General features: G+C 37.7%; 1 protein-coding gene across 1 annotated transcript in view; it reads right to left on the reverse strand.

Moving 5' to 3' along the window:
• Positions 1-2,574: 2,574 nt before the first annotated feature.
• CYTIP (cytohesin 1 interacting protein) overlaps positions 2,575-25,496 on the reverse strand; it is a 31,626-nt gene continuing 8,704 nt past the window's right edge. The window contains exons 4-8 of the mRNA XM_055397824.2: positions 21,621-21,723; positions 21,314-21,407; positions 18,499-18,568; positions 8,885-8,951; positions 2,575-6,266 (exon numbers count right to left, since the gene is read on the reverse strand). Coding sequence (XP_055253799.1) covers positions 5,806-6,266; positions 8,885-8,951; positions 18,499-18,568; positions 21,314-21,407; positions 21,621-21,723 — 795 coding nt within the window. The 3' untranslated portion in view covers positions 2,575-5,805. The remainder of the gene's footprint in view (positions 6,267-8,884; positions 8,952-18,498; positions 18,569-21,313; positions 21,408-21,620; positions 21,724-25,496) is intronic.

Here is a 25,496-nt window from a genome sequence, read left to right on the forward strand (position 1 = left end):
TTTATTTCATCAACATTGAGATATAAATAGATCTGTATAGATCTGTACCTGTTTTTATCAAGTTTATACCTGTGCATTTTTTGGTACTATTGTGAACAGTATTGATAGTTGAGTTTAAAATCCTAGTTGTTCATTTCTTGTATACAGGAAATCAGTTACCGTATTTTTGTATAGTGATTTGTGTCCTGTAACCTTGCTATACTCACTTATTAGTTTCAGAATGTTTGTTTTTCATTTGGGGGGATTTCCCACATTGACAACCATATTATCTGAAAACAAAGGCAATTTCATGTCTTCCTTCCCAATTTGTATCTCTTATTTCCTTTCCTCGTCTTAGTGAACTAACTAGGATTTTCAATATAGTAGTAAATAGAAGTGGTGAGGGGATATCCTTTCTTTGTACCTCATCTTAGGGGGAAAGCATCCAATTTCTCATATCATAATATTAGCTGGCTGTAGGGTTGTTATAGATGCTCTTTATCAAGTTGTGGGGCTTATCCTCTATTCCTAAGATATACGTGCTTTCTATTCTTCAAACTGTCTTATTTTCCCAAGTTTTAATAAATGTGCTATTTGCAAGATCACCTGACAATTTGCTCATAGTTAATCATATCATTTTGTGTTTCATAGTTTTGATTATGAAAGTTTTGCTTTTCTGTGGATTTCATCTGCTCATAAAGATGTATCCACATAGACTTGATAAAGTCCAGCATATCAATCAGTGAATTAAATACATTCAGATTCCCTGAGCAGAATTTAGAAGGAAGTAACTGGTTTACTCTTCAACATTCTTTTAAAACCTGTAATTTCATGCAGGTGGGGGACAAAGCTGGGAGGTCTGTAATAGAGCTGGATATAGTTTCCTCCTCAGCTTTTTGGCTGGTTATACAATCGTGGCCAATTTCTTTAATTTAAAAAGTCGTTAATCTTAACATTTTTCCATGTAAAAATTTAATATTGTGACATTCACACTATTTGCTCAAAGAAGTTTAGAGAAAACTCAGTATCTTAAATTACCAATTTGTGAACTCCTTGAATAGTGTTGTGAATAGCTTCTAAGGTAGCTCCCAATCCCCTCCTCCTGATGTTCATGCCTTTGTGTAAGTCCAGCTTTGTGAGTGTGGGTCAGTCCTGTGACTTGTATCTTACAAATAGATGGCACAATTGATAGGATATAACTCTTGTGATTCTGTTCTGTTCTATGGCAAAGGTACTGGGGTGTCAGTCTGGTTACACTGCATTATTTAGACTCTGTCTCACTTCCCTGGTGGCTCAGATGGTAAAGAATCTGCCTGCAATGTGGGAGACTCAGGTTCAATCCCTGAGATGGGGAAAATCTCCTGGAGAAGGAAATGGCTACCCCCTTCAGTATCTTGCCTGGAGAATTTGCTGGACAGAAGAACCTGGCAGGCTTCAGTCCATGGGGTCACAAAGAGTTGGTCATGATTGAGCAACTAATGCTTGTAGTATCTCTTTCTCTCTATTTCTGGGTTTTGATAAGCAAGTTGCCATGAAACCTATTGCTATAAGAATGCTTCTGACAACAACCCTGAGGAACTGTGATAGGAAATCCTTCCCCAGTCAAGCCTGTAGATAAGAACTCAGTCCTGGGTGACATCATGATTGCTGCTCTGTGAAACTCTGAGGATGTTACAGAGTGTGGGGTCTCTCTGCCCACAGTTCAAAAGCCAATAAACAGGCCAGTTTGACGGAAAGGAAACCTTGCTTTATTTCAGATGCCAGCAACTAGGGGGGTGGTGGGTGGACATCTGTCCAAAAGCTGTACCCCCCGACAACTGGCAGACCCCACACACACAACCAGAGGGGCAAGAGCTTTTAGAGACAGAAATGAGGTTACATACAGAAACAGCACAGTCATCTTTGACAGCCATCTTCAAATTGGTCATCAGTAGTCTAACCAATGTCAAGTTGGTTGTTCTAGGTACAATTAATTTTCAGTTCCAGGGTCTGTTTCCTCCCATTTCTTTGAGTCCAATTCTTGGAATTGTGGCAGCTTATGTAATGGGTATAGTCTGGTCATCATGTAGTTAGTTTTTTCACCTGGTGTTATAGTATCTATAAGACAGCTCCTGGAATATGGTTCAGAATATTATCTATAGTCCTTGAGAAGGAAATAAAGGTCCTGAACTATGTTTTAATGACGACATTATTATTATTTGATCTCCTTTGAGTGTTTTCCTTTGTTCCTACATTTTCATTTCTCTGATTAAACTTATTCTGTGACTGAAGTTTTCCACAGACAAAAGCAGGCAGAGGATGTTGCAGGGATGGGGGTCAAGGACCACAGGGTCCTGATTCATTTCAAGAAGGCCCAGCTAAACATTGCCCATACTCCTGACCTACAAACCTTTGAGATAATAAATATGTTTTAAACCTCTATGTTTGCAGCAATTTGTCAAACAACAACCAAAAGCGAATACAAGTGCAAAACCTCAATTAAATAGATAATATATTTTAATAACCTCAAAGAGGTAGGTGTTAATAGGTCACTCTAGATTTTTTTAAATTCCATTTCATTTAAAGTAAGTAAAGACAGAGAGACACAGCAGAAAGTTCTGTCATTGAAGAGTAGCATTCTTTATTTCAGAAAGGTGTCAAAATTTTATTTTATTGCCCATAGTTCTGTAAGGAATTGGATACAAAGCACCAATAATTTTGTGATCCAAAGTATAGTATAGTTGTTATGTATTATTTACTATGCTTAGACTGTATACATCCAGAAATATTTATACTTTATGATTAGTATACACAAGCTGTTTCCAAGTTTGATCTTCAGTTCAGACTAGGATTTTTAATATTGTTTGTATCATGCACTAAGATGGAAAAGCATTAAGAAGTAGAAAGGATAAATAAAAGTCATTTCAAAAAATATAGTTCCAACCTGTTTGACATGGTGGTGTTCCTATAGTCACATGCCAAGAGTGATACCTAATAGGTTTGATTCAAATTTGATTTATCAATCAAAGCCATATTAGAAAAATGCATTTTCATAACAAATTGTCAGTTAATAAATTCACCAATATTACATATTTGACAACTTTGGGGTTAAAAAAAACTCTTCACTTTTCGCAATAAATTATATCAAAGTAAGTCACTGTGGTCACCGTGCACCAGAAAATTAGAGAAATGACATCTTCTAAAGCCCCACTGAGATCAGATTCAGGTTGAAAAACTATGCTATGAGAAATTTACCCACATTTCCATTCAGCAACAGGTTTCTTACAACTTGTGAACACACAAAACATGAGATACCCTTCCTTCCTGTACTTTGGTTAAAAAATGCTTAGCCTTTTTTCCAGAACATATCTAACTCGACTCTCATGCTTCTTATCGCAGTTGACAGTGCAACATGCTGTGCTTCTTCCCTCTACCATTTTGGGTTTGATGTTTACTGTAAGATGGTATCATACTATATTTAACACTTAAAACCACAGAAAAGCAAATGACATGTTTTCTGCTTTTCCAGATGAACTGCGGTAGTTCTTAAAACATTGTTCATGTGGAATACTTTAAAATCATCTTTCCTAAAATAAATATAGTATTTTTGCCCCTGGACTTGGTGAAAAAGGATTAACAGAAAATGCTACACTCGTGTAAGCAGATCTTTAACATAACAATTCTAGTCTGTGGTGAGAAATAAGCAATATCTGTCCAATGATAATTGATTTGCAAGCCCCTGTTGAAAATAAATGTATTGCTAACCATGTAGTTATTATTAGTTATGTGCTTATATCTGAAAACTTGCTTGTAGACCTGAGAAGAGTCACCTTATATATGTTGCCTTCCTACAAGTTGACTCACTGGAAAAGACTCTGATGCTGGGAGGGATTGGGGGTGGGAGGAGACGGGGACGACAGAGAATGAGATGGCTGGATGGCATCACTGACTCTGTGGACATGAGTTTGAGTGAACTCCGGGAGTTGGTGATGGACAGGGAGGCCTGGCGTGCTGTGATTCATGGGGTCGCGGAGAGTCAGACACAACTGAGCAACTGAACTGAACTGAACCATGTAGTTATTATAAGTTATGTGCTTATATCTGAAAACTTGCTTGTAGACCTGAGAAGAGTCACCTTATACGTGTTGCCTTCCTATTTACCAAATAGGGTTTTTTTCTCCTGTTTACAATATCCTTATTCATGCAATATCTACAATTGTACATTTTAAATATTGGGGTTGGGGCAAATGGTAGTCCTGTGGTGGTAACTACACAGAACCAGCAAAGAGGTGAACAACATCCAGAGAGACTAAGCAGGTAAGCTAGAGCTGGGAAAACTGGCTTCCAATATTAGCCCTCCCAGTGACCATGGGAGCTTCTCTGAATACCTGCTTCCTTATCTATATGCCTAAGGTCTCTCTACAGGCTTATTTCTGGAATCGCATGGACAACATCTTTCACCTATTATGCATTCAGTAAATGACAGACAAGATTGCCATTGTTCCTGTGAAAGCTCTACTCTTCACATTTATGATTCTTATGCAGAGCCCACTGGACACTCCTGAATTCAAAGAATTAATAGAAAGTGTGTCCCATTAGAAATATTTTCCTATTTTATTTTGTCATTTATTTCTTACCTTACAAGCTTCCTTGCCCTCATCTCTTTTTTTCTCAAAATGAGTCACTCTTTACTCAGTTTATTTAAGTGTATCAGTTGCAGAGTCATCCATCTCTCACACATACACACACACATGCACACACAGCATTCACAATCAGTAGGGACCGTATATTGCATTGTCCAGATGATCTACCCTAGAATATAGGTAATAAGCAGCTGTATCATCAGAACAGAGAAATCATGAGCTTTAATGGGCACTGAATGAAAATGTGATTGAAAGGTAAGGAGTAAAGTGATGCCAACATAACTAATAGACAAGAGCGTGCCGAGGCAATGACTGCTAAGAATATAGAACACAGAGTGACGAGCAATGCCAAAGAAATTCCACAGGAGGAACATCTTTTTCCTAACTCTAATTTTTCAAATTTTAGATATTTGTTCAAAAAAAAAAAAATCACAAGGCTGTAGGATCTTGAGAGTTCCAGACTTGTCATCAATGTTTAGGAAGAGCAAAAGTTGAATCAGGTAAGAAAGACATTCTCATCCATTTTGTTTAGGCCATCAATAAAAAAGACCTTATTACAGTCTTCTTTAGCACCCATCTTAGAAAACATCTTTCAATGGATTTTTATAAAGCTTAAATCCTCCTATTAAATGTACTTCCTGCTTTATTATCATTGTGGATGTAAAAAAGGGCTGATGATCATCTACGCTTCTAATCTTCCATAAATTTGAACAGAAACATTCAAAATCACCTATTAATAAGCCTCCCCATAGTCTACTGAGCTTAAGCAAATACAAAGTTTTGTAGCCTATCAGTTAATCTACAGAAGGTATTCCAAATAATTACATTCTGTGACTTTCTTATTTACACTTGATTCTAAAAAGTTCTCAACTTTTCACACAACTAATCTAGAAAATAAATATTACCCTTGCCTTCACAGGCAGCATTAAAATGAGCAGGCACTTGAGTTAATTTGTTATATTTTGTAATTTATTATTATTTAATTTTCCTACTGCCTGCTTAGAACTTGAACCGTTCTGGTTTAAAAATGATTGCAGAAGCATACATAGTGGTACAAGAGTTTAAATAAAGTTCACTACTGCCGTGAAATGAGATGTCAGTTTTGCAATCCATCGGCACTTTCCCACTAAGCTGGGTGGAGTTGATCTAAAGGAATCTGAGGATATTTACGAAATAAGCTAATATGAAAGGGCACGACAACCCATTAAAAGCGACTCTCTTCCTCCTCCACAGCATGGTGAAGGCCTGGGATGAATTTCAAGAGCTGTTTCCGGACACTTCCCCTTCTGCTTTTCCTGGGCAGGGTCCCATACATGCCTGAGAAGTTACCTTCGCACAAAGGAGACATGGACCCACTGCTGGCAGAACTAATGCTCCGATTCCTCCTCGAAGAAGACCTCTTCAGAAAATCATCTCCTTCCTTGGGGACAAAGCACTCATCATCTGTGCTTGTCTGGCGGCTGAAGGCTCCCCGACTGGAGTCTTCCGACACACAGGTCTGGTACCCATCCTCACTGTCTATCGTCATGGAGCTCAGCCAGCTTTTACAGCTGCTTGCACTGGATAATCGATTCCGGTCCAGGAGGGCTGGGCCAGGCAGGGGTCCAAGCAATGTGAATTCATCTATGTCCATATTTTCCAAACTTGGGCAGTTAGTTGCATCACCTAGAATGCAGAAAAGAAAACCTACTGTGTAATAGATCTAAGCATCACTTCTTACAAGTAAATACATCAAAATTTCTCTTTGAAAAGCACAAGAAAGAGTAAAGGTAAATAATTCTTTTCTCCAAGCTTGCACAAATAAGTGATGGTCTATGAGATCATTTGATAAGCTTAAGAGTATGATTTTTCAAGCTATTTGTCTTTACTCAGATGTGTTTGACTCTTTGTGAACCTGTGACTGTAGGCTGCCAGGCTCTTCTGTCCATGGAGTTTTCCAGGCAAGAATACTGGACCAGGTTGCCATTTCCTACTCCAGGGAATCTTCCTGACCCAGGGACCAAACCTCCATCTCTTGCATCTCCTGCATTGGTAGGCAGATTCTTTAGCACTGTGCCACCTGGGAAACCCTTGTTTATGGATGAGTTTCATGTAAAGGATTCCATGGTCACAAAAATGGTCTAGATTAAATAAATTGAAACAAAATTCTTCACATTAGGACAGTTCAACTCATCTAACAGTATTCCAGTGCAACTTTTGAATTTCCAAAAGAATCAATTCTTACATTGAAGTGACCCTGCCACTTTTTATTAAAATCATCATAGAAATGGGTTCCAAAGAATAAACTTGGAGAAATGCCCTCTTGTGGATTTTCTCTATTTTAGTTCCTCTGATTTTTAGTTACTGCATTTTTTAATAATTGTAAAATTATTATAACGTCACTTGAAGTGTATGGAAAGCACAGTTATAAAACCTGCACCTTACGGACTGATTATTAGAGAATTCAAAGATGTTTAGAACAGAAAGGCTATCTTAGAGCCTCGATATTCCCAGTTTATTCTTAGAATACTTTAATACTTAAAGTCTTTGAAATGGTAGTGTACCCAGAAAACATCCCTGTTCTAAAATAAATGATCATTTGAAAAAATTGAATGTTATCTGCTTGGCTGAATTTCTTCATCAAACTTTTATAACCTACATTTGGGCTCTCCAAACTCAAATTTTAATCTCACACCAACAACCTGTTCATATCCCACTTGCTTCTGCACTATATGAGTTGTTTGGTATGCTGCTAATAGAAAGGAGATTATTTGTAATACTAGCCAGAAAAAAAAAAATCATTTGAAGGTGACTTTGCTTCAGGAAAAGTAATAGGACATTACACACTCAGAAGTGTGTTTTTTTAACCTCATGCTGATTGTCTCTACTGCTGCTCTCCTTTGCCCTTGGTTGACAATATTAAAAGAGACTGTTTGTTTATTTTTCCATTTGATCTGCAAGGTTGAGTAGGGTCAGCCCTGTGGTGACCAGTTATAATGCATTCTTTTTTGTTAACAAAACCTACTTTATTTCATCTGGCAACAAGTTGATGACTGTCTTTTGACTGGAGAGCATTTGGCTTGTAGAATCTCACGCCCTGGATATTTATTCTAGTTCTATAAAAAGTAAACTAAAGAACTCTTTTAATCTCTCAAAAAATATAGACAATGGGCTTATGAGGAGCCAATCTCCTTGATCCTGAACAAAGGACCTTGTCTATATAAGGCCATGCCCACAGAACCACAGAACTGCCTACACTTATCAGGTCAAACCCCATCTCCCCTTTAGGATGCTCCTCTGCAAGTGGAGGCAAAGATATCCCAAACACCCTGAAGTCTACAGAAATCCAGGAAGTGGCCATATATTTGTGCCTCTGACTTGTTAGCAAATTTCAGATCCCTCAAAAAAAACCCTGTTATACATTTTCAAGAATATTACTTTGTAAACACAAATAGAGAAGTAACTCATAAATGTTTCATTTTCTGAAAAGAAAGAACTTGAACACAAACTTCTGTCATAAATTAGTGCCTAATTAAGAATTAAATGTATCTTTTTTCTATAAACAGATGATCACTTTAACAAACAGATATTGTAAGGTTATAGAGACTTTAGGTCAGTCTTATCTAACAAAGATATAACCTATATTTCACACCCACATAGCTAGTGGTTTCAGTGCATTATTTGAACACATAAGTTCATTCCTCAGGTTATACCGGTCACACAGTAAGTGCCAAGTCAACAAATTTTAAACTCAACCCTTCTTCTCAGAATGGCGAGAAGCCATTTACTGTCTTAAAAATCCTTAACAAGAAATGTTGATGGCCATGAAAGAGAATACCTCTGCATTATTGTAATTTACACAATTTGAACAAATAATACAAGCTCCACCCAAGAAGCATGCTACCATTCCAGCTTCAAGAGTTTCTCAGAACTATACAGCCCCTGAGCCATAGGTATTTTCAGGAATTTAATTCAGTTGCCTAAGTAATAAGAAAATGAGGCAATCATTCATATTGCTCTTCTAAAATCCCCAGGTGCTTCTTGCGAGTGTGTGCTTGCATGCATGTGTGTCCATGTTTTCATGTGCATGTGTTATGTGTATGGAAGAGGGGACATCATTTGACTTACCCCTCCTCCAAATACACTGGTCACTCAAAAAGCCAAACCAAAGGAAAACAGACTATTTTTGACCCATGCTAGACAATTTTTTTCTCGTAATGATGACAATCTTAAAACAATTTAGACACAGAAGTACTGAAAGAATGAAATATAAGTGTGGTTTCTGAACCGGAAATCACATTTACCATGAAGCAGGCGCTGTTCCTGTAACTGCAGAGATCTGAACTCCACCCATTTCTTCTTCAGGGTTTGCTGAGAAGAAAAAAAGTGCTAATTATTAGGAAACCCCAGAGAAGATAGCAATGTACTTTCAGGTGTTCAGATTTGTCAATTCATTTTTTTCATTTCTTTCTAGCACTAACAATCCCTCTCATTCATTTGAAAGATTTTTTTTTCCTGTGTAATAGGGGAATATTGGGAACACCAATTTCTCAAGAAATAGTCTAGTAGCACCAACAAATTGAAACAATGACACTGTTTCAATAGAGACGAGAGATAATAGAAACAATGACATTTATGTTTATTTTTATTTTAAATTGTTGGAAAAGCAGATTGCTTGGGTTTTTGTCCATTTACTAGCTGATTCGGCAAGACTTTGAACTCTAGGCTTGTCTCATCTATAACATGAGGACAACAGAACCTAAACCCTTGGATTTTCACGAGGATTATAAGCATTAGTAGAGGAAATGGTAACCCACTCCAGTGTTCTTGCCTGGAGAATCCCAGGGACGGGGGAGCCTGGTGGGCTGACATCTATGGGGTCGCGCAGAGTTGGACACAACTGAAGTGACTTAGCAGCAGTCTGCCCACCAGGCTCCCCCGTCCCTGGGATTCTCCAGGCAAGAACACTGGAGTGGGTTGCTATTTCCTTCTCCAATGTGTGAAAGTGAAAAGTGAAAGTGAAGTCGCTCAGTCGTGTCCGACCCTTAGCGACCCCACAGACTGCAGCCTACCAGGCTCCTCCACCCATGGGATTTTCTAGGCAACAGTACTGGAGTGAGCAGTAGCAGTAGCAGATGAAAATTGGTGGAACAGTGGATACAGCTTAGTAAATGTTCAAAAAAATGCCACAATCATTTTGAATGGACACAGAGGATGTGGTGCATATAATACAATGAAATATTACTCAGCCATGAAAAAGAATGAAATAATGCCATTTGCAGCAACATGGATGGGCCTAGAGATTATCATACTAAGCAAAAAGCAAGTCAGAAAGAGAAAGACAAACACTATATGATATCACTTATATATGGAACCTAAAAAAATGATACCAATAAGCTTATTTATAAAACAGAAACAGATTCACAGACATAGAAAACAAACATGCTTATCAAAGGGGAAACAGGGCAGGGGAGGGATAAATTAGGAATATAGGGTAAAGACATACATATCACTATACATAAAATAGATAACATGAATGTATCGTATACCACAGAGAACTACATTCAGTATCTTATAGTAACATATAATAGAAAGAAATCTGAAAAAAATATGTATGTATAACTGGATCACTTTGCTGTATATCTGAAACTAACACAATATTGTAAATCAACTGTATTTCTATTTTAAAAAAAATCACCATCATTCTATAAGCCTGGGTCACTATCTTTTCTGCTGGATATCTATTTATTTTCTATACACAAAAAGGGAAGCTCACCAGCTCTAAAAGATCTTCTTGGAGGGCTAAACTTAGAACATTTCTTAACAGTCCTTGACTTCTTAACTGCTTCCTTCCTTGGCTACCCCGTGCATGAGAACAGTGGCCCAGCGAGGGATGAAGTGGCTGTTGTAATGGTCACGACTGCACATGAGGCCTGGCCTAACCCACAGTCAGGCCGTGGATGGGAATCGAAAGTCAACAAAGCAGAAGGCACCTGACAAGGCAAAAAGACTCCTTCTCCCTTCTCTCTGCTTTTTATTCCACCCCTTCCTTTGCCACTTCAGGTCCCCACAGCAAGCCCCCAGATTTAGGTCCCCCACCACTCAGATTTGCCTGTGGACATTTATCAGGAAGGAAAGGCAGCCTAGTTAGAAACAAGTGGTCCTTTGTATAAATCAGTCTGGAAGGGGTAGACGAAGGCTAAAATGGGAGAGTGGGGGAAAAGTACATTTGGAAGGGGAAGACTAAAGGAAAAGAAAATATTACAAGAATGTCATTAAATGTTTAAGGGGGACTCTGGCTGGTTCAGGGAATGAACAATCACTGGGCAGGATTTTCTCAGCCTTGATAACAGTAACATATAGCAGCACTCCTTATGCCTGTCAATATCATATGTAATCAATAAGTCAAAGACATAAAATACCTCACTCAGTTAATTCCTTGTTCTTTCTATACTATAACAGAGTCTACCTGGCTCTAAGACTGCTGGGCTACCTGAATCATAGCTCTTGTAAACCTGAGGTCATGTGAAGGTCAGAGTCAGGAAACCAGGAAGTACAGAACCAGCAGGGATCTGGCATATCTAAGCCCTTTTTCTTTCTTAAAGAGGTTTATCTCTTACAAGAAAATAGAGTCCAATTGGGGAGCATAAGGATAGATCAATACTCAAAGCTAATTATAGGCAGAAGAGGAAGTTGTATTTCTGTACTTACTACCTATAAATACAAAGTCAGGGCTTGCCAAATAGTTTCTGTGAAAATTAAGGTTTTTAAGTATCAAATCTGTTGATTTGTCCCAGTCATCTCAGTATGTCGTCATTTAAACCAAGAAAATACCAGGGTAAAGAGCAGCTGTGTCAAAGTGACTAAGAGCTTTTAGTCTGTATTGAAGCTTCCCTATTTTCCTCAAAGTCTGTTTCAGTCTATTGACATCACAGTGGTGTATTTGGACAAATCTAACCTCTGATTCGGAGAAGGCAATGGCAAGCCACTCCAGTACTCTTGCCTAGAAAATCCCATGGATAGAGAAGCCTGGTAGGCTGCATTCCGTGGGGTCTCTAAGGGTCGGACACGACTGAGCAACTTCACTTTCACTTTTCACTTTCACACATTGGAGAAGGAAATGGCAACCCACTCCAGTGTTCTTGCCTGGAGAATCCCAGGGACGGGGGAGCCTGGTGGGCTGCCGTCTATGGGGTCACACAGAGTCGGACACGACTGAAGTGACTTAGCAGCAGCAGCAGCAGCAACCTCTGATTATTAGAAGAAAATTGAAGCATAGTTGAGATCTAACCTTACTAGGTCTCATCAGCTCAGCTCACTATGCCTAGTTCAGTGCCTATCATACTGAAGTCGCTCCTTAAATGTTGGCTAAATGAATAAATGAAAGGGTGGCTTCCTGAAACAACACTCAGCTGTCACAGACTCGATATTTGGTTGAATATGTCTCCAATGTTTTCATTCTCCATGAGACTTACAGATAAACATTTCCATGGCATTTTACTACTTATATGCCTCCTGGGCTTCCCTGGTGGCTCTGACAGAAAACAATCTTCCTGTAGTGCAATGCAGGAGACCCTGGGTTTGAACCCTGGGTCGGGAAGATCCCCTGGAGAATGGAATAGCTACCCACTCCAGTATTCTTGCCTGGAGAATTCCATGGCCAGAGGAGCCTGATGGGCTACAGTCTGTGGGGTCACAAAGGGTAAGACATGGTTGAGCAACTAACACTTACTACTTTTATAGTGCTTTCATAGATAACTGTCCTAAAAGTTCCAGAGTAAAAAATAAAGGTTTAATGTAGCAAAATGTTTCCCAAGGGCTACAAACAATATCAGAGAACAGCTCCCTCAGTTAGCCCGCTAGACGTGCTATTTTCATGTCAAACATTTGAATCATAGGTCACAAGGAAGGGAATCCCTGAAAATTTAGCTCAGAAGGGACCATTGTTTCTGAAGAAGAGGTCGTGGCCACACAAGGAACTTTTGTGAGACACGATGCACACTAACGTAGCAGGATGCACAAACTAAATGTCACTGCGTGACGGGGAAGCCAATCTGACTCTGGTTAATAGGTCAGACCCAGACATTTCTAGCCCAAGTGATGAGCTGGAAATCTCACAATTACAAGATTAGAAAGGCAATAGAAATTAAAGATGATGAACAGGAATGAACCCAAAGTTCTACTAGACCTGGAGAAAAAGAAAGAAGTCAGGAGAAAATCAGACCCTATGTGAGGCAGAGACAGACAGGTTTCCTGCTTGAGAGAAGAACCTTGGTTAAGCTCTACCACCATGAAAAGGAGGCTGAACAAAGCTGCTAAGGGTGACTATAGCTCATGGAAAGCATGTACCCACAGGGGCAGGAGCACAAGAACGCAGTCTCACAACCCAAGCTGCATACTGGCCCCCAGGGAAGGCATCCAAGCTGCCAGACCTGGCTCTGTACTGGAAGTCTTGAGTTGCAGAGCAGAGGCCACTGCCCAACTCACACTGAGTGGCACAGAGAGGCCAAGGGAAGCAGGAAATCCACACTCCAGAACTCCACAGAAGTTTAATGATAAGAAAGACAACAAAACTGATAATCAGTACATGAATTCTCTCCAAACAAAATAAAAATAGAAAAGTGTTCAAAGACTTTAAAATAAAGAGTATTCGCAATCCTCTGAGAGAGAAATGTGATGTTCCTAAGAACAAGAAATTTGAAACAAAGGAAGAAAAGATAGGCATGAAAAAGAATTATTTGAAAATAAAAAATTAATTTTTAAAACTCAATAGAAAGAACACATTCTATACAGAACACAGACAACATTACTGAAGATATTAGGAAGGAATTAAAAAATAACATAACAATGAAAAGAGCTGAAAACAGAATGTAGATATAGTGGATACATACACATATATATGTATAAGGGAATCACTTTGCTGTATACCAGAAACTAACGTAATTGATTGTAAATCAATTATACTTCAATTAAAAAATTAAACAAAAACATAATGTGATACAAAATCTGAAAGGGTGGTTAAGAAGCAGGGAAGGTACATCAAAAAACTCTGAAATGTGCCTGGCAGGAGTTTCAGAAGATTATCCAGGGAATGATGAGGAAGGTATATTCATAGAGGTCAAGCTGATAATCACCCCAAACCGAAGAAAGTCACAAAAACTGAGGACACTGCAAGTTCCCAGCAGGATAAATTTAGAAATGAATCCAAGCCTAATGAGACTGTGATGAAACTGTAGATCAGTTAAGACAAAAGAACACCTTAAAAGCAACCAGGAAAAGATGAATAATTGACCAAAATTGAAATACTAGGTTTTGAAAAGATCCCCAAATGGGAAATCTTCTAGAGAGATTTACCAAGAAAAAAAAAGACATAAAAAGCAGTACAAATGAAAATGGGGACATAAGCACAGCTTGTTAGAAAAAAAAAGATGAAAATAGAATGTTTATTATCAACTTCGTGCAATAAATTTGAAAATTTCAAAACTTTACTAGCAAAAACATCATTCAATAAAGCTGGCTCAAGCAAACAAACAAACAAAAGCAGAAACCCTGAGCAGTCTTATAAAGAAACTAAAACCGAGTTTAGAAGTATTCACATCAAAAAGAACTCCAAGGCCAGGTGATTCAGATAGTGTTACAAGAATTCTACCAGAGGACAAAAAGGGGAAGAGATTCCTCAGCTCATACTAAGAGCCTAGTAAATTCGATACCAAAACTAAAAAAGAAGATAAAAAAAAGATAGTCTGAGAGAAGAAAATTACAGTCCATTCTACCTGTAAAATGAAGTTACCCTCAACAATTCTAAAGAAAATGTCAGCAGGCCAAATCTACAAGTATATAAAAAATACAAATTATGACCACAATTTACATAATTATGTTATACTTATTATAATTATGTAAATTATGGATTTATTATAGAAATGCAAGGGTGTTTTTCCAGTTCAGTTCAGTTCAGTTCAGTCGCTCAGTCGTGTCCGACTCTCTGCGACCCCATGAATCACAGCACGCCAGGCCTCCCTGTCCATCACCAACTCCCGGAGTTCACTCAAACTCATGTCCATCGAGTCGGTGATGCCATCCAGCCATCTCATTCTCTGTCGTCCCCTTCTCCTCTCATCCCCAATCCCTCCCAGCATCAGAGTTTTTTCCAGTGAGTCAACTCGTCACAGGAGGTGGCCAAAATACTGGAGTTTCAGCTTTAGCATCAGTCCTTCCAATGAACACCCAGGACTGATCTCCTTTAGGATAGACTGGTTGGATCTCCTTGCACTCCAAGGGACTCTCAAGAGTCTTCTCCAGCACCACAGTTCAAAAGCATCAATTCTTCGGCGATCAGCTTTCTTCACAGTCCAACTCTCACATCCATACATGACCACTGGAAAAACCATAGCCTTGACTAGACGGACCTTTGTTGGCAAAGTAATGTCTCTGCTTTTTAATATGCTGTCTAGGTTGGTCATAACTTTCCTTTTTTACATTAGAAAATATTTAAATGTTATTCACCAAACTGACAGATTTTTAAAAATAAATGAGAAGACTATCTCAACATTTAGAGAGAAAAAAAAGTATCTGATTCAAGATAATACACAAGCACTGTAAAAAAGACTAGAAAACTTTGTACAGAAGGGAGCCTTCTTGACATGAAAAGTATATCCCTAGAGATAAGAAAGAATCAAAAGCACTCCCTTTATGGTCAAGAGGAAAGCAAGGATGCTACTAGTTTAGTTTCTACTCATCATTGTATTATAGACCTTACCCAATATAGCAAAATAAGAGCTGAATATCATTCCTAATAGATAGTTACTATCTTCATGAGAAACTCAAAATAATCTATAGATAATTAGAAATTATATAGGCTGGCAAAGTGTTTGAGTGTAATAACTGCATAGAAAAATTTATTTCACACAGCTATGCATAAACTTCAAAACAGTATTTTTAATAAAGTAACTATAAAAGAAGAAAAATCATTTTACAAAGGAATAAATCTAATAAAACATGCATAAAAATATAGGACCTTATCGAAATACAAAAAATAATTTAAAATTATCTAGTGAGATAGTCTGTCAGTAAGAAAGCTCAATAGCATACAGATATCAGGTTTCCTCAAATTGATCTATATAAAACCATGATACCTATCAAAACTCCAAAATTAGTTATAGAATTTGACAATCTGATTCTAAAATGTGCACAGACAATTAAGGAGCCAAGAATAACCTAAAAATCTTGCCCAGTCAGACATCAATATTTATTACAAAGGAAGAATAGCTGAGTCTGAGAGAAACAAATTAATCAATGAATCAGAATTAGAAGCCTGTAAGATCCATTCATATATGGAACTAGTGTAAAAACAGAAGTTTCATTTCAGGTCCACTGGAGAAAAGAAAAGACCGTATAAAATAAATGGTACTGAGAGAACTGAGTTTCCAAAGACAAAAAATAAAATAAAATTGAAATCCTATCTTATACTACATAAAAAATTAATTCTAAGTGAATTAAAGGCTTCAATATTAAAAAAAAAACACTTTAAACTTTTAGGACTAAATATAGAAAATGCAAATTACCTACAAAAGATAAACAATGACGAGATCCCTCACAAACAAAATATCAAACAACAATACAATCAAAGTGCTAAGGAGACAAAACATCAGCTTAGAATAATCCGATTACCTATAAAACTCTTTCAATAGCAGCAGCAAAATAAATATTTTTCAACAAAGACCCACCAACCTTCACTGAAAGAAACACTCTGGCAAGAAGGAAAGGAAACCGAAAAGTAAAGAGCAGAATACAAGAGACTGGGCGAGCCCAGCAGTTCACAGCTTGGTTTACTTGCTCATTACCAGCGGTTAGGAATAAAAACCTGTTTTTTTATTTTAAAAATTGATAGAATTTTTAAATTAAGCAATAATAAGGAAGATGGAGTCTTAAATGGACGTTTAAAGATGTTAAGATTCTTGATGTTCTGGGAGAGGATGGAGGTGTTGAAAATTTTCTAGGTTAGAAAAACAATAAAGTATGTATATTAAACTTTAAGAGAAAATGTTCAAAGTACAGAAAATGCTTATAAACATACAAATATGTGTCGTGCAAGAGAGTTCTTTATTCATGAAACATAAACCTATTTTTCACTTATGTTTTAAATAACACTACTAGCTTATATGAGATGGCTGGATGGCATCACCGACTCTGTGGACATGAGTTTGAGTGAACTCCGGGAGTTGGTGATGGACAGGGAGGCCTGGTGTGCTGTGATTCATGGGGTCGCGGAGAGTCGGACACGACTGAGCGACTGAACTGAACTGAACTGAACTGAACTAGCTTATATTCTACATTTCTTTCCTTTTTTCCTTACAAAAGGCTGAAACAGCCTGTTTTACTTTTTCAAAAAAGATTTTCACTAAGACTCTCTTCTGCAGAAACAAATTAACTTTCGACAGTTTTAAAAAACCTACAGATAATATGATGAGCTATTTACTCCTTACAAAACTTTAATGATAAAATGTTAGAGACTCTTCTTTTAACTTGAAAACTAACACTCACTATTTGCAATACCCTGAAGGTCCTAACCAATATTACAAGAGAAGAAAAAAATAAACTAGTTAAATAATTGGGAGTAAAGGGGCAAACTTTTATTATGTGCAGATAATATGTTTATATAAAAAAATCCAAGGGAATCTGCAAACATATAGCCAGAATAAAGGGAGTTCAGCACGACTCTTGGATTTAAAACTTTATATAAATATCAATAGCAATAAGCAGTTGAAAAATTAAAAGACCACATTAATTACAGCAAGAAAAATTTAGAAATAATTATATTTATTAATTAAAACTACAATTTAAATTTATTTATTATATAGGAATAAATCTATCAGTGTATATGTAATATACATTATATAATATGTAATGTATAATCAATGTAAATATAAAATGGATGAAGAAAATACAGAATGTTTTTGAAGTACATAAAAGACTTGAATGGAAAGACACAGACCCTGTGTTTGAAGTAAGGAAAGCAAAAATCATAAAAATGTTCATTGATCTCATTTATTTTATAAAGACAATTCAATTCTTATCACAATCTAACAGAGGATAATTTTTTTCAAGGAATTTTATAGATTGATTCAAAAGATCAGAGGGATAGAAAAATGGTAAGAATATAAAACTAACATTGACAAAGAAGAAAACAGGGCTTGTTGATAAATTAGATGTGGGAGAAGAGAGGAATACAAGATAATACAGAAATATGTTAACTCTACCCTCTTGGGCTCAATAATTAAGATGAGCATGAGTGAGGTCCTAGATTTCATGGCCTGCCAGAACTTCCTCACTCTAGGAAACTGAGATTTTAAAGACCCTCAAAGAGCCCAGAGAATATTCACTGAATATCCTGCATTGTTCAGTATCTCCTGAAAGCTTTAATTTCTTCTCCAGAGTTGACAGCGTATTTGCCAGCAAAAGTAAATTCAAGGATATCCACAGGAGTAGAGGAACTTGATCTATGTAATAAGAAGGAGGAGAAATGGAAGGACAACAGAAAACAAAAATCCCAGGCCTTCCTGCACACACATACAGCACTTGGGAAAATGACAGCTCCTCCATCTTTGTTTTTTCCCAAACAGAATGTAAATCAAAGAGATCACAGGTGCATTAATGAAAACTTCTTCATGTGATGTGCTTTCCTGTTGCCTTTCTGAGCCCCACAGACACACAGAGGGAGGAAGGAAGGAAGTGATTTGCCCTGGTTTGTAGAATTTAATATTCCTGCAAAGGTAATTGTATGGCTCTTGATAATTCAGCAGTTTAGACTCATCACGACATTTCATCTTCAAGGGCTATCTCAATTCTTCAAATAGATCTTTATTCTTCCACTCACACATTCAAGGATAAAAATTTGCCTCACTGTATTAAATTAAATTACCTTTAAAACTTGCAGCCTTGCCTCAAGCTCTGTTCTTTTGAGAATCATTGTTCCATTAAGAGTCTCTATCCTGTTTTAAGAAAAAAAGGAGAGGGGTGGGAAATAACATGAGTGATTCTCTCAAATAAGCACCATCCCTCACAGAGTACTACACTTTGAGTACAGACTATCCTCAACAAGCAACATAAATGTCACCATTCTCATGGCACTTCAAGTATCTGGACCTAAGCCAAACCTTCCAACAACATTCAAAGAAAGAATATGGAAAAAAAATACACCCTTTGAGAGGGTGACTAGAAGAAAAGGCTCTGGTTTATTTGTAAACTGTAGCTTATTTTATAGAAGCCACTCTAGGGCAATGATGGTTGTCCTCTACTAGAACGTATTGTGTGGTCTGGCTGAACCACCTCTTTCATTTGGTGAATATTCATTGGGCATCTACTATGAGCCAGACTTTCAACATCGTGCTAAGCATGAGGAATACAACTGAAAACCTGTGCTAGGGACTTTCAAACAATGAAATCAAAAAACTACTTCTTGAAATGGGAAAATCTTTTCTTCATTAGGATTCTAGAAAATTTTACCTCTCTAAATTGCCCAAAATTTAGAACTAGAACAAATAGGATCATAACTACTGAGATATTAACTTTCAAATGACTCATGTCAAAACTTTTAAGTGTACAAACTTTAATCCTAGAATTAACAATTTAATGGTGTTCTTTCTCCCTATACCAAATCCCTTTCTAAAAATAGAGACTTGTTCTATCCTGAATGATTTATTTGTTTTGTGGGCTCAAGTTAGAAGCCTTTATTTTGACTACTAAACCATCATTCTGAATAAGATAAATATGACATATGAGTTACAAAACTAAGCATCTTTTTAAGTACTGGTTCAAAGTCATTCTGATAAATAAGCTTTAACTCCATAAGGATGCAAGAAATTTGTCAAGGCCTGGTAAAATAATAATACTAAATGCAGTCTATTGGGTATAATGCTATACCCAAGACAATGAGATGATAGCAAGCCAACACATCAGCTTTCTCATTACGGGCTCTTGACTCCAGATGTTAGGGAGGATCCATGTGAATCTGTTTGGTACCTTACTGTTGATCTGACCTACCCAAGCAACAGATTTCTGTGGGCAGAACTGTAGGCATAGATTGGCCACTGTCTTCAGTATTTGTACAAGCTGTCTCTCATTTCCCTGACCTCTGGATTTCCACCTGTCTCCACCCACTACTCTTTAATTATACACCTGTGGTCTGCCCACTTCACCCATTTGGAATACAGGTTTCTGATTCTAACCACCAGCATGTTCCCTTGAACATGTTCCTACCTCATAGATTGAAATTTCTCTGGCACTAGAGTGGTCCCCATCCTTTATCCTGAACTCATAGGAACCATAGAGTTGGGCACGGCCCTCTTCCACCACCAGGCATCTTTCAAAATTACTCTCACACAAAACCCCCCCAAAAAAAATCCTTTGAAGTTTTAGACTAGAATCACAAAAGAGTGTCCAGGGAATTTTTTATTGGCAGCTTGCAAGGAACAGCTGTGGGATAGCTGGAGAAAGGATCCTGGCATCCAGAGCAGATGGTCAGATCCCAGTTCAGGCACTTACTAGGTGGTTGGTTTTAATTAAACCTCATTTCAGCCTGAGTCACTTCATTTATAAATAGGAATAAAATCAACTTCACAAGATGACTATAAAGAATAAATGAGATAATCAGAATAAATTCTAAACTATTAAACCTGACTGGTGAGACCCATGCTCTGCTTCCTGGAGAGCGCTCTGTCTTCATTTCTTACTCTACTCTTCTTAATTCACCAGCCTCCAATTAATTATACTGGCTATCTCTCTATCCCTTGAACATGCCAAGCCTACTTTGATAACTCAAACCTCTCTTTTTTACCTGAAATGTTCTCACCAGGAGTTCATCGAACCATCCCTTTTGCTCTCAGCTCAAAATTCACCTTCTCAGAAAGGACCACTTTTAACACTTAAGCTACAAATGCAGCCCTCTCCCTCAGTGTTTTATCCCATCCCTTTTTCTACTTTCTCCATAATAGTTATCATAATTTAAATATCAAAATTACTTATTTTTGTGGGCTTTTCTTACCTATCTCTTTCCATAATTAATAAAGCAATAGAGGAGTCTTTGTCTCCCCGAGCCTATCACAGAGCTGGAAATACAGTGTTTGCTCAATAAATATTATTTCAATGAATGGGTGAATTCCATCTTTGTCTTATTAGGTTCTAAGGTTGGAAACATGGTTGGATCTCTACTGTGGAAACAAACATCCCATTGGTAAACTGGGACTAGTAGCAGGTGTCAGCGTATGTGCTGCAGGGTGGGAGGCTGAGCAGACTGTTCTTTCAGACAGAATACTGGGAGAGAAAAACAACTGGCTGGTGGTATAAGAAGAAAAAGCTCAGCCCTTCTGAACTTTCATTTGCTCTAACCACAGGATTATGTCAACCACGGAAAGTGGATTCATTCCTCTCTATCTAAAGAGAATGTAGGCCAGTTTAATTGAATTTGAATCAAAAATAAAATTTTAAAAATGCTATCCTTCCCACTCAGACGTTTGGGCTACTGGTGCCCTCTGACTTCAGATGTTGACAACATGTTCAAGTTTGAGGAAACCTTGAGAAACAAAAGGAACTGATAGAAACGTCTGTACCGAATCCCCAAGCTATGGTGCGCCGTCTCCCTTGTGATCCTGAACAAAAAACCTATTCATTCACTCAACAGGCATTATGAGAGACCGTAACAATTTTTTAAGCCCCACGGGAAGCAGTCATGTAGTTACGTTAACAGGTTTCCTGACGATCTGATCAGGTCAACAACTTGTTTGTGGGTAAAGCCTTCTGTGCTCACACCATTGATGTTTGCAAGGACATCACCTGGGAGATGCCAAGAAAAACGAGTGTTAAAATGATTGGTTAAATAATCTTTCCTGACCCACAAATGAAACAAAACACACGAGCCCCAAACCTTGGCAACATAAAGGAGCTGAGGAAATTCAAAGCAACAATCACATCCTGACCTTCACCATCAAAAAAAATTTTTTTCTTGCTGTTTAAATAATTCCAAACATAAGCATAGTTCTGACTTACCAGCTTGCAGGCCAGCACAGTGTGCTGGGCTGTCCTCCTGGATTTTGCAGATCAGGGTGCACATATCTGCAGAGCAGGTATTCTGGTTTGGGAGCCTGTAAGTCTGTAAAATGAGAAAGATACATTTTTACATTAAAAAACTCAAAATCTATTTGTCAAGAAAAATTAAGCAGTACAATTACCTAACATAACATGATACATAAGTACAAAGAACAATTTGGGAAGCTTTTCTGAGTATAAACTGAATATAAGGACCAATCTGACACTTCCACACGTTCTGTAGCTGACCTCATTCATAAAAAAACACATCTGAGGCTTCCCTGGTGACTCAGTGGTAAAGAACCTGCCTGCCAATGCAGGAGACACAAGCTGGAATCCTGGAACAGTATTATCCCACATGCCAGGGGGCAACTAAGCCCATGTGCCACAACTTCTGAGCCTGTGCTCTGGAGCCTGTGAGTCACAACTACTGAAGCCCACATGCTGTAAAGCCTGTGCTTTTTAAAAAGAGAAGCTACCGCAATGAGAAGCCCACTCACTGCAACTAGAGAAAAGCAACACAGCAACAAGGAACCAGCACAGCTAAAAGTAAATAAATAAATGTTAAAAGAAAACACATCTGGCTTAAGAAAGAAAGCAGTGTAAGGCTGGTTTAAGATTTAAGACTTTCATGCCTAAGAGACCACCTGATGCTACTGTGTATTTAACAAGAAAAATTCAGTTTCTCTTTCCCCCATAGGATAAAACAACAGTAGCCAAGAGCAGAGAGAAAAGTCTCCATGTGATTCTCCCAAGCTAAAGTACTCATTACCAGAGTGCATGAAACAGTACACATCCAGCAAGTGAGATATGCCAACAATAATTACTTTAAATCAGAGCTCTGCAAATAATGACAATCTGCCCTTCATTAATTCAAAAGTATTATAATTGACTCAATTATCTTCATTCCTAAACGCTCGTTGGTACACCTGCCCTGAATACTCACCAGTTCATTAGCCATTCAACTAAAAGAGAAAAAGTTATGCTTCGCCTCTTGCCTCAATTTGGCAAAAGCAACTTGGTTTTGTTTTCCCTTTCGATTTGTACTAAGAACACAGCACCAATGTTTGATGAATAGAGTGGCCCAGTGGTCTATATTCTTCTTTTTCACATATTTAAGTTATGAGGTCTAGTTCCGTTTAGAAGCAAAATCAGCATTCTGAGTTGAGTAAGTCTTCCTAATATCTGTTTCCTAAAATTAAACCACATCCCAGTACTGCTTCCTTGTGGAAAAACTAATGTCCAACGTCCATTCCTTTATATTTTAGACAAACAGTTTCCAGAACCAGCAGAACCAGAGGTCAATCAATGCAAGAAACTTCTAGAAACTTGACTTTGTTAACCTTGAGGGGATTTCTATTCACTCTGAAAGGCATTTAGAGTCCCCATATCTTAAAGGCATATGAGACTTTTAGAGATCATGTAATCTACTTTCAAGACCCTGATGCTAGAAAAGATTGAAGGCAGGAGGAGAAGGGGACAACAGAGGATGAGATGGTTGGATGGTGTCACTGACTCGATGGACATGAGTTTGAGTAAGCTCCAGGAGTTGGTGATGGACAGGGAAGCTTAGCATGCTGCAGTCTGTGGAGTCGCAAAGAGTCGGACATGACTGGGCAGACTGAACTGAACTGAATTTACTTTCCATCAATATCAGAGATTCCTTTAACAGATTTTTTTTTTTTTTTTGGTCAGGGAATCTTCTTGCCACCGCCCAGTCCCTTCCAGTAATGAAGCATGGTCTGGTTCATGCAACACATGGACCAAAGCTATGAGACCTTCCTTTGGGAAACCACTGTTATAATAGTTCTCATTAGCAGTGAGAATTTACACTCCATGTCCAGGAAGCAAAGTAAGTACAGTGAAGGGGAAACGTTAAATGATGTAGCATGCACTTGTGTATATGTTTGCCACAGGTGTAAAATTCGTGGTTAGAGATAGGCAGAGGTCCCAAAGCTTTGGAAAGAACGAATCATTGGATATTTTTCTTTTGCTCAGTCATTTCCTAGAGACACAAAAGTACACTACTTTCTGATGCCCAATAGCCTTCATTCTAACACTAGTCATTTGCTGACCTACTGGAATCAGGCACATTACTAAGTACTTCACATATGTTATCTCATTTAAAATGCCTAAGAACCTACTAAAGTAGCACTAAAAGAACAGAAATTCAGTTGTAAATGAATCTAAGGTCTGAGTTCTGGTCTTGCTACATTACTCTCCATATCAGCAAAACACTAACATCCATGGAAACCAGAGGAGGTGGACTTCTTCTCTCCCAGCATGCCCTGTGACCCACTGACCAGGACCCAAATACGTTTAAGGAATAGAGGCACAATAAGGGTATATGAGGTTCTACTTGGCCTTTAAAATGTTCTCAGGGCATGCCCCCTATTTGACAATCATAAACCTCGTGAGTATTAGGTAATAGGTAATGTATAGAGCTAGTAATGGAAAACATACACCCATAGGGAATTTGCAGAGGAATGGACCCTTGCATCACTAAAATAACATGCTACAGTCCAGAGGTGAAGCCATCATTCATGTGAATCCACAAAGGTTTAGGCCACTATAACCTGCTGTCTACTAATGACAGTTTTGATTCTTGCTCCATGTAGTGTTTTTGGTATGAAGGAGACGTGTGGGAGAAGCAGTGATATGTCTGTAGAAATATGAGAAGAGATTCTCCTTGGTCATATTAAGTAAGGATAAATGAGTAGTCTTTGCTCCTGTTTTCAGTAGCAATCACTGCACATCCTTGGGCATAATTCTCATTTGAAAAGAAGTGGTCACAAAAAGCACAGTGTCTCTACAATACAGAATAGGGAGTGTTTCATGTGAATGAGGAATAAGAGAGAGTACTATGCTTCTAAAGCCCAATGAAAGAATTAGAGATTTCACCAAATGCAAAAGTAGAATTCAGAAAGCAGGTCTCTTCTTTTCTCTGCGCGCCTTCTCCCTGCTCATTGCAGCTAAAGTTCCATTTTGTTTATTCTTAAAACGCACCTTACAGAGCAGCTTTCTGTTCCTAATCTTAAAACACACTGAGTTTCCAATTGATGCCCTGATAATTAGTCACCAAAGTTTTCTGAAGCCAGCACCAAAATTAAGATATAAAAACTGATGTTTGGTATGAGGATATGATTATGCAGAATGCTTCTAAAAGAAATGCAGAAGTGTACTGGAAAAAGAACACAGTAATACTTAAACTACTTCTGTTGCACTTAATTAGACAAGCCTTTGTTTGACATAATGCATCATATTTACAAATATAGCCATGAAAAACCAGACAGCAAATAAGAAATTAAATTCTTAGGCTATTAAATAGAAATCCATAACGACTTAAAATTTCCTATAGCATGAGGCAATACACGCATGGAGCCAAATATTCTTAAGTATTTTCAAATAATAGTATTTTCAAACAATAATATAAAATGTTACCACTAAGGAAAAGAGTACAAATTTCTCATTAAGTCCAATGTGAAAACTTTAGTATTTTCAAGTGCAATAATAACTATAAATGAATAGATGCAGTCCATATACACAAATATATTTCTTTCAATTATCTCTGAATACTGAAGTGTAGACAAAATCTGTTGCACAGGATAAGAAAATATTATGCATAACCCATCACTAATGCAAATAAATAAGATTCACTTATAAAGAGTATGTCATTCTCTTATTTATGAGCTGACTGATAGCAAGAATTCCTGATCAGTCTCAGACCAACAAGAAGAATAAAGCAAAGAGAAACAAGAAGTTGAGTAAATCTCAGAGTGATTATTTTATCTGCTTGAATGTTTTCTTTCCTTGACGGTACCCAACAAACCGAAAAAC

The sequence above is a fragment of the Moschus berezovskii genome, chromosome 2, assembly GCF_049115385.1.
Source record: "Moschus berezovskii isolate FMDL1 chromosome 2, NW_MosBer_1.0, whole genome shotgun sequence".
NCBI classification, from domain to species: Eukaryota; Metazoa; Chordata; class Mammalia; order Artiodactyla; family Moschidae; genus Moschus; species Moschus berezovskii.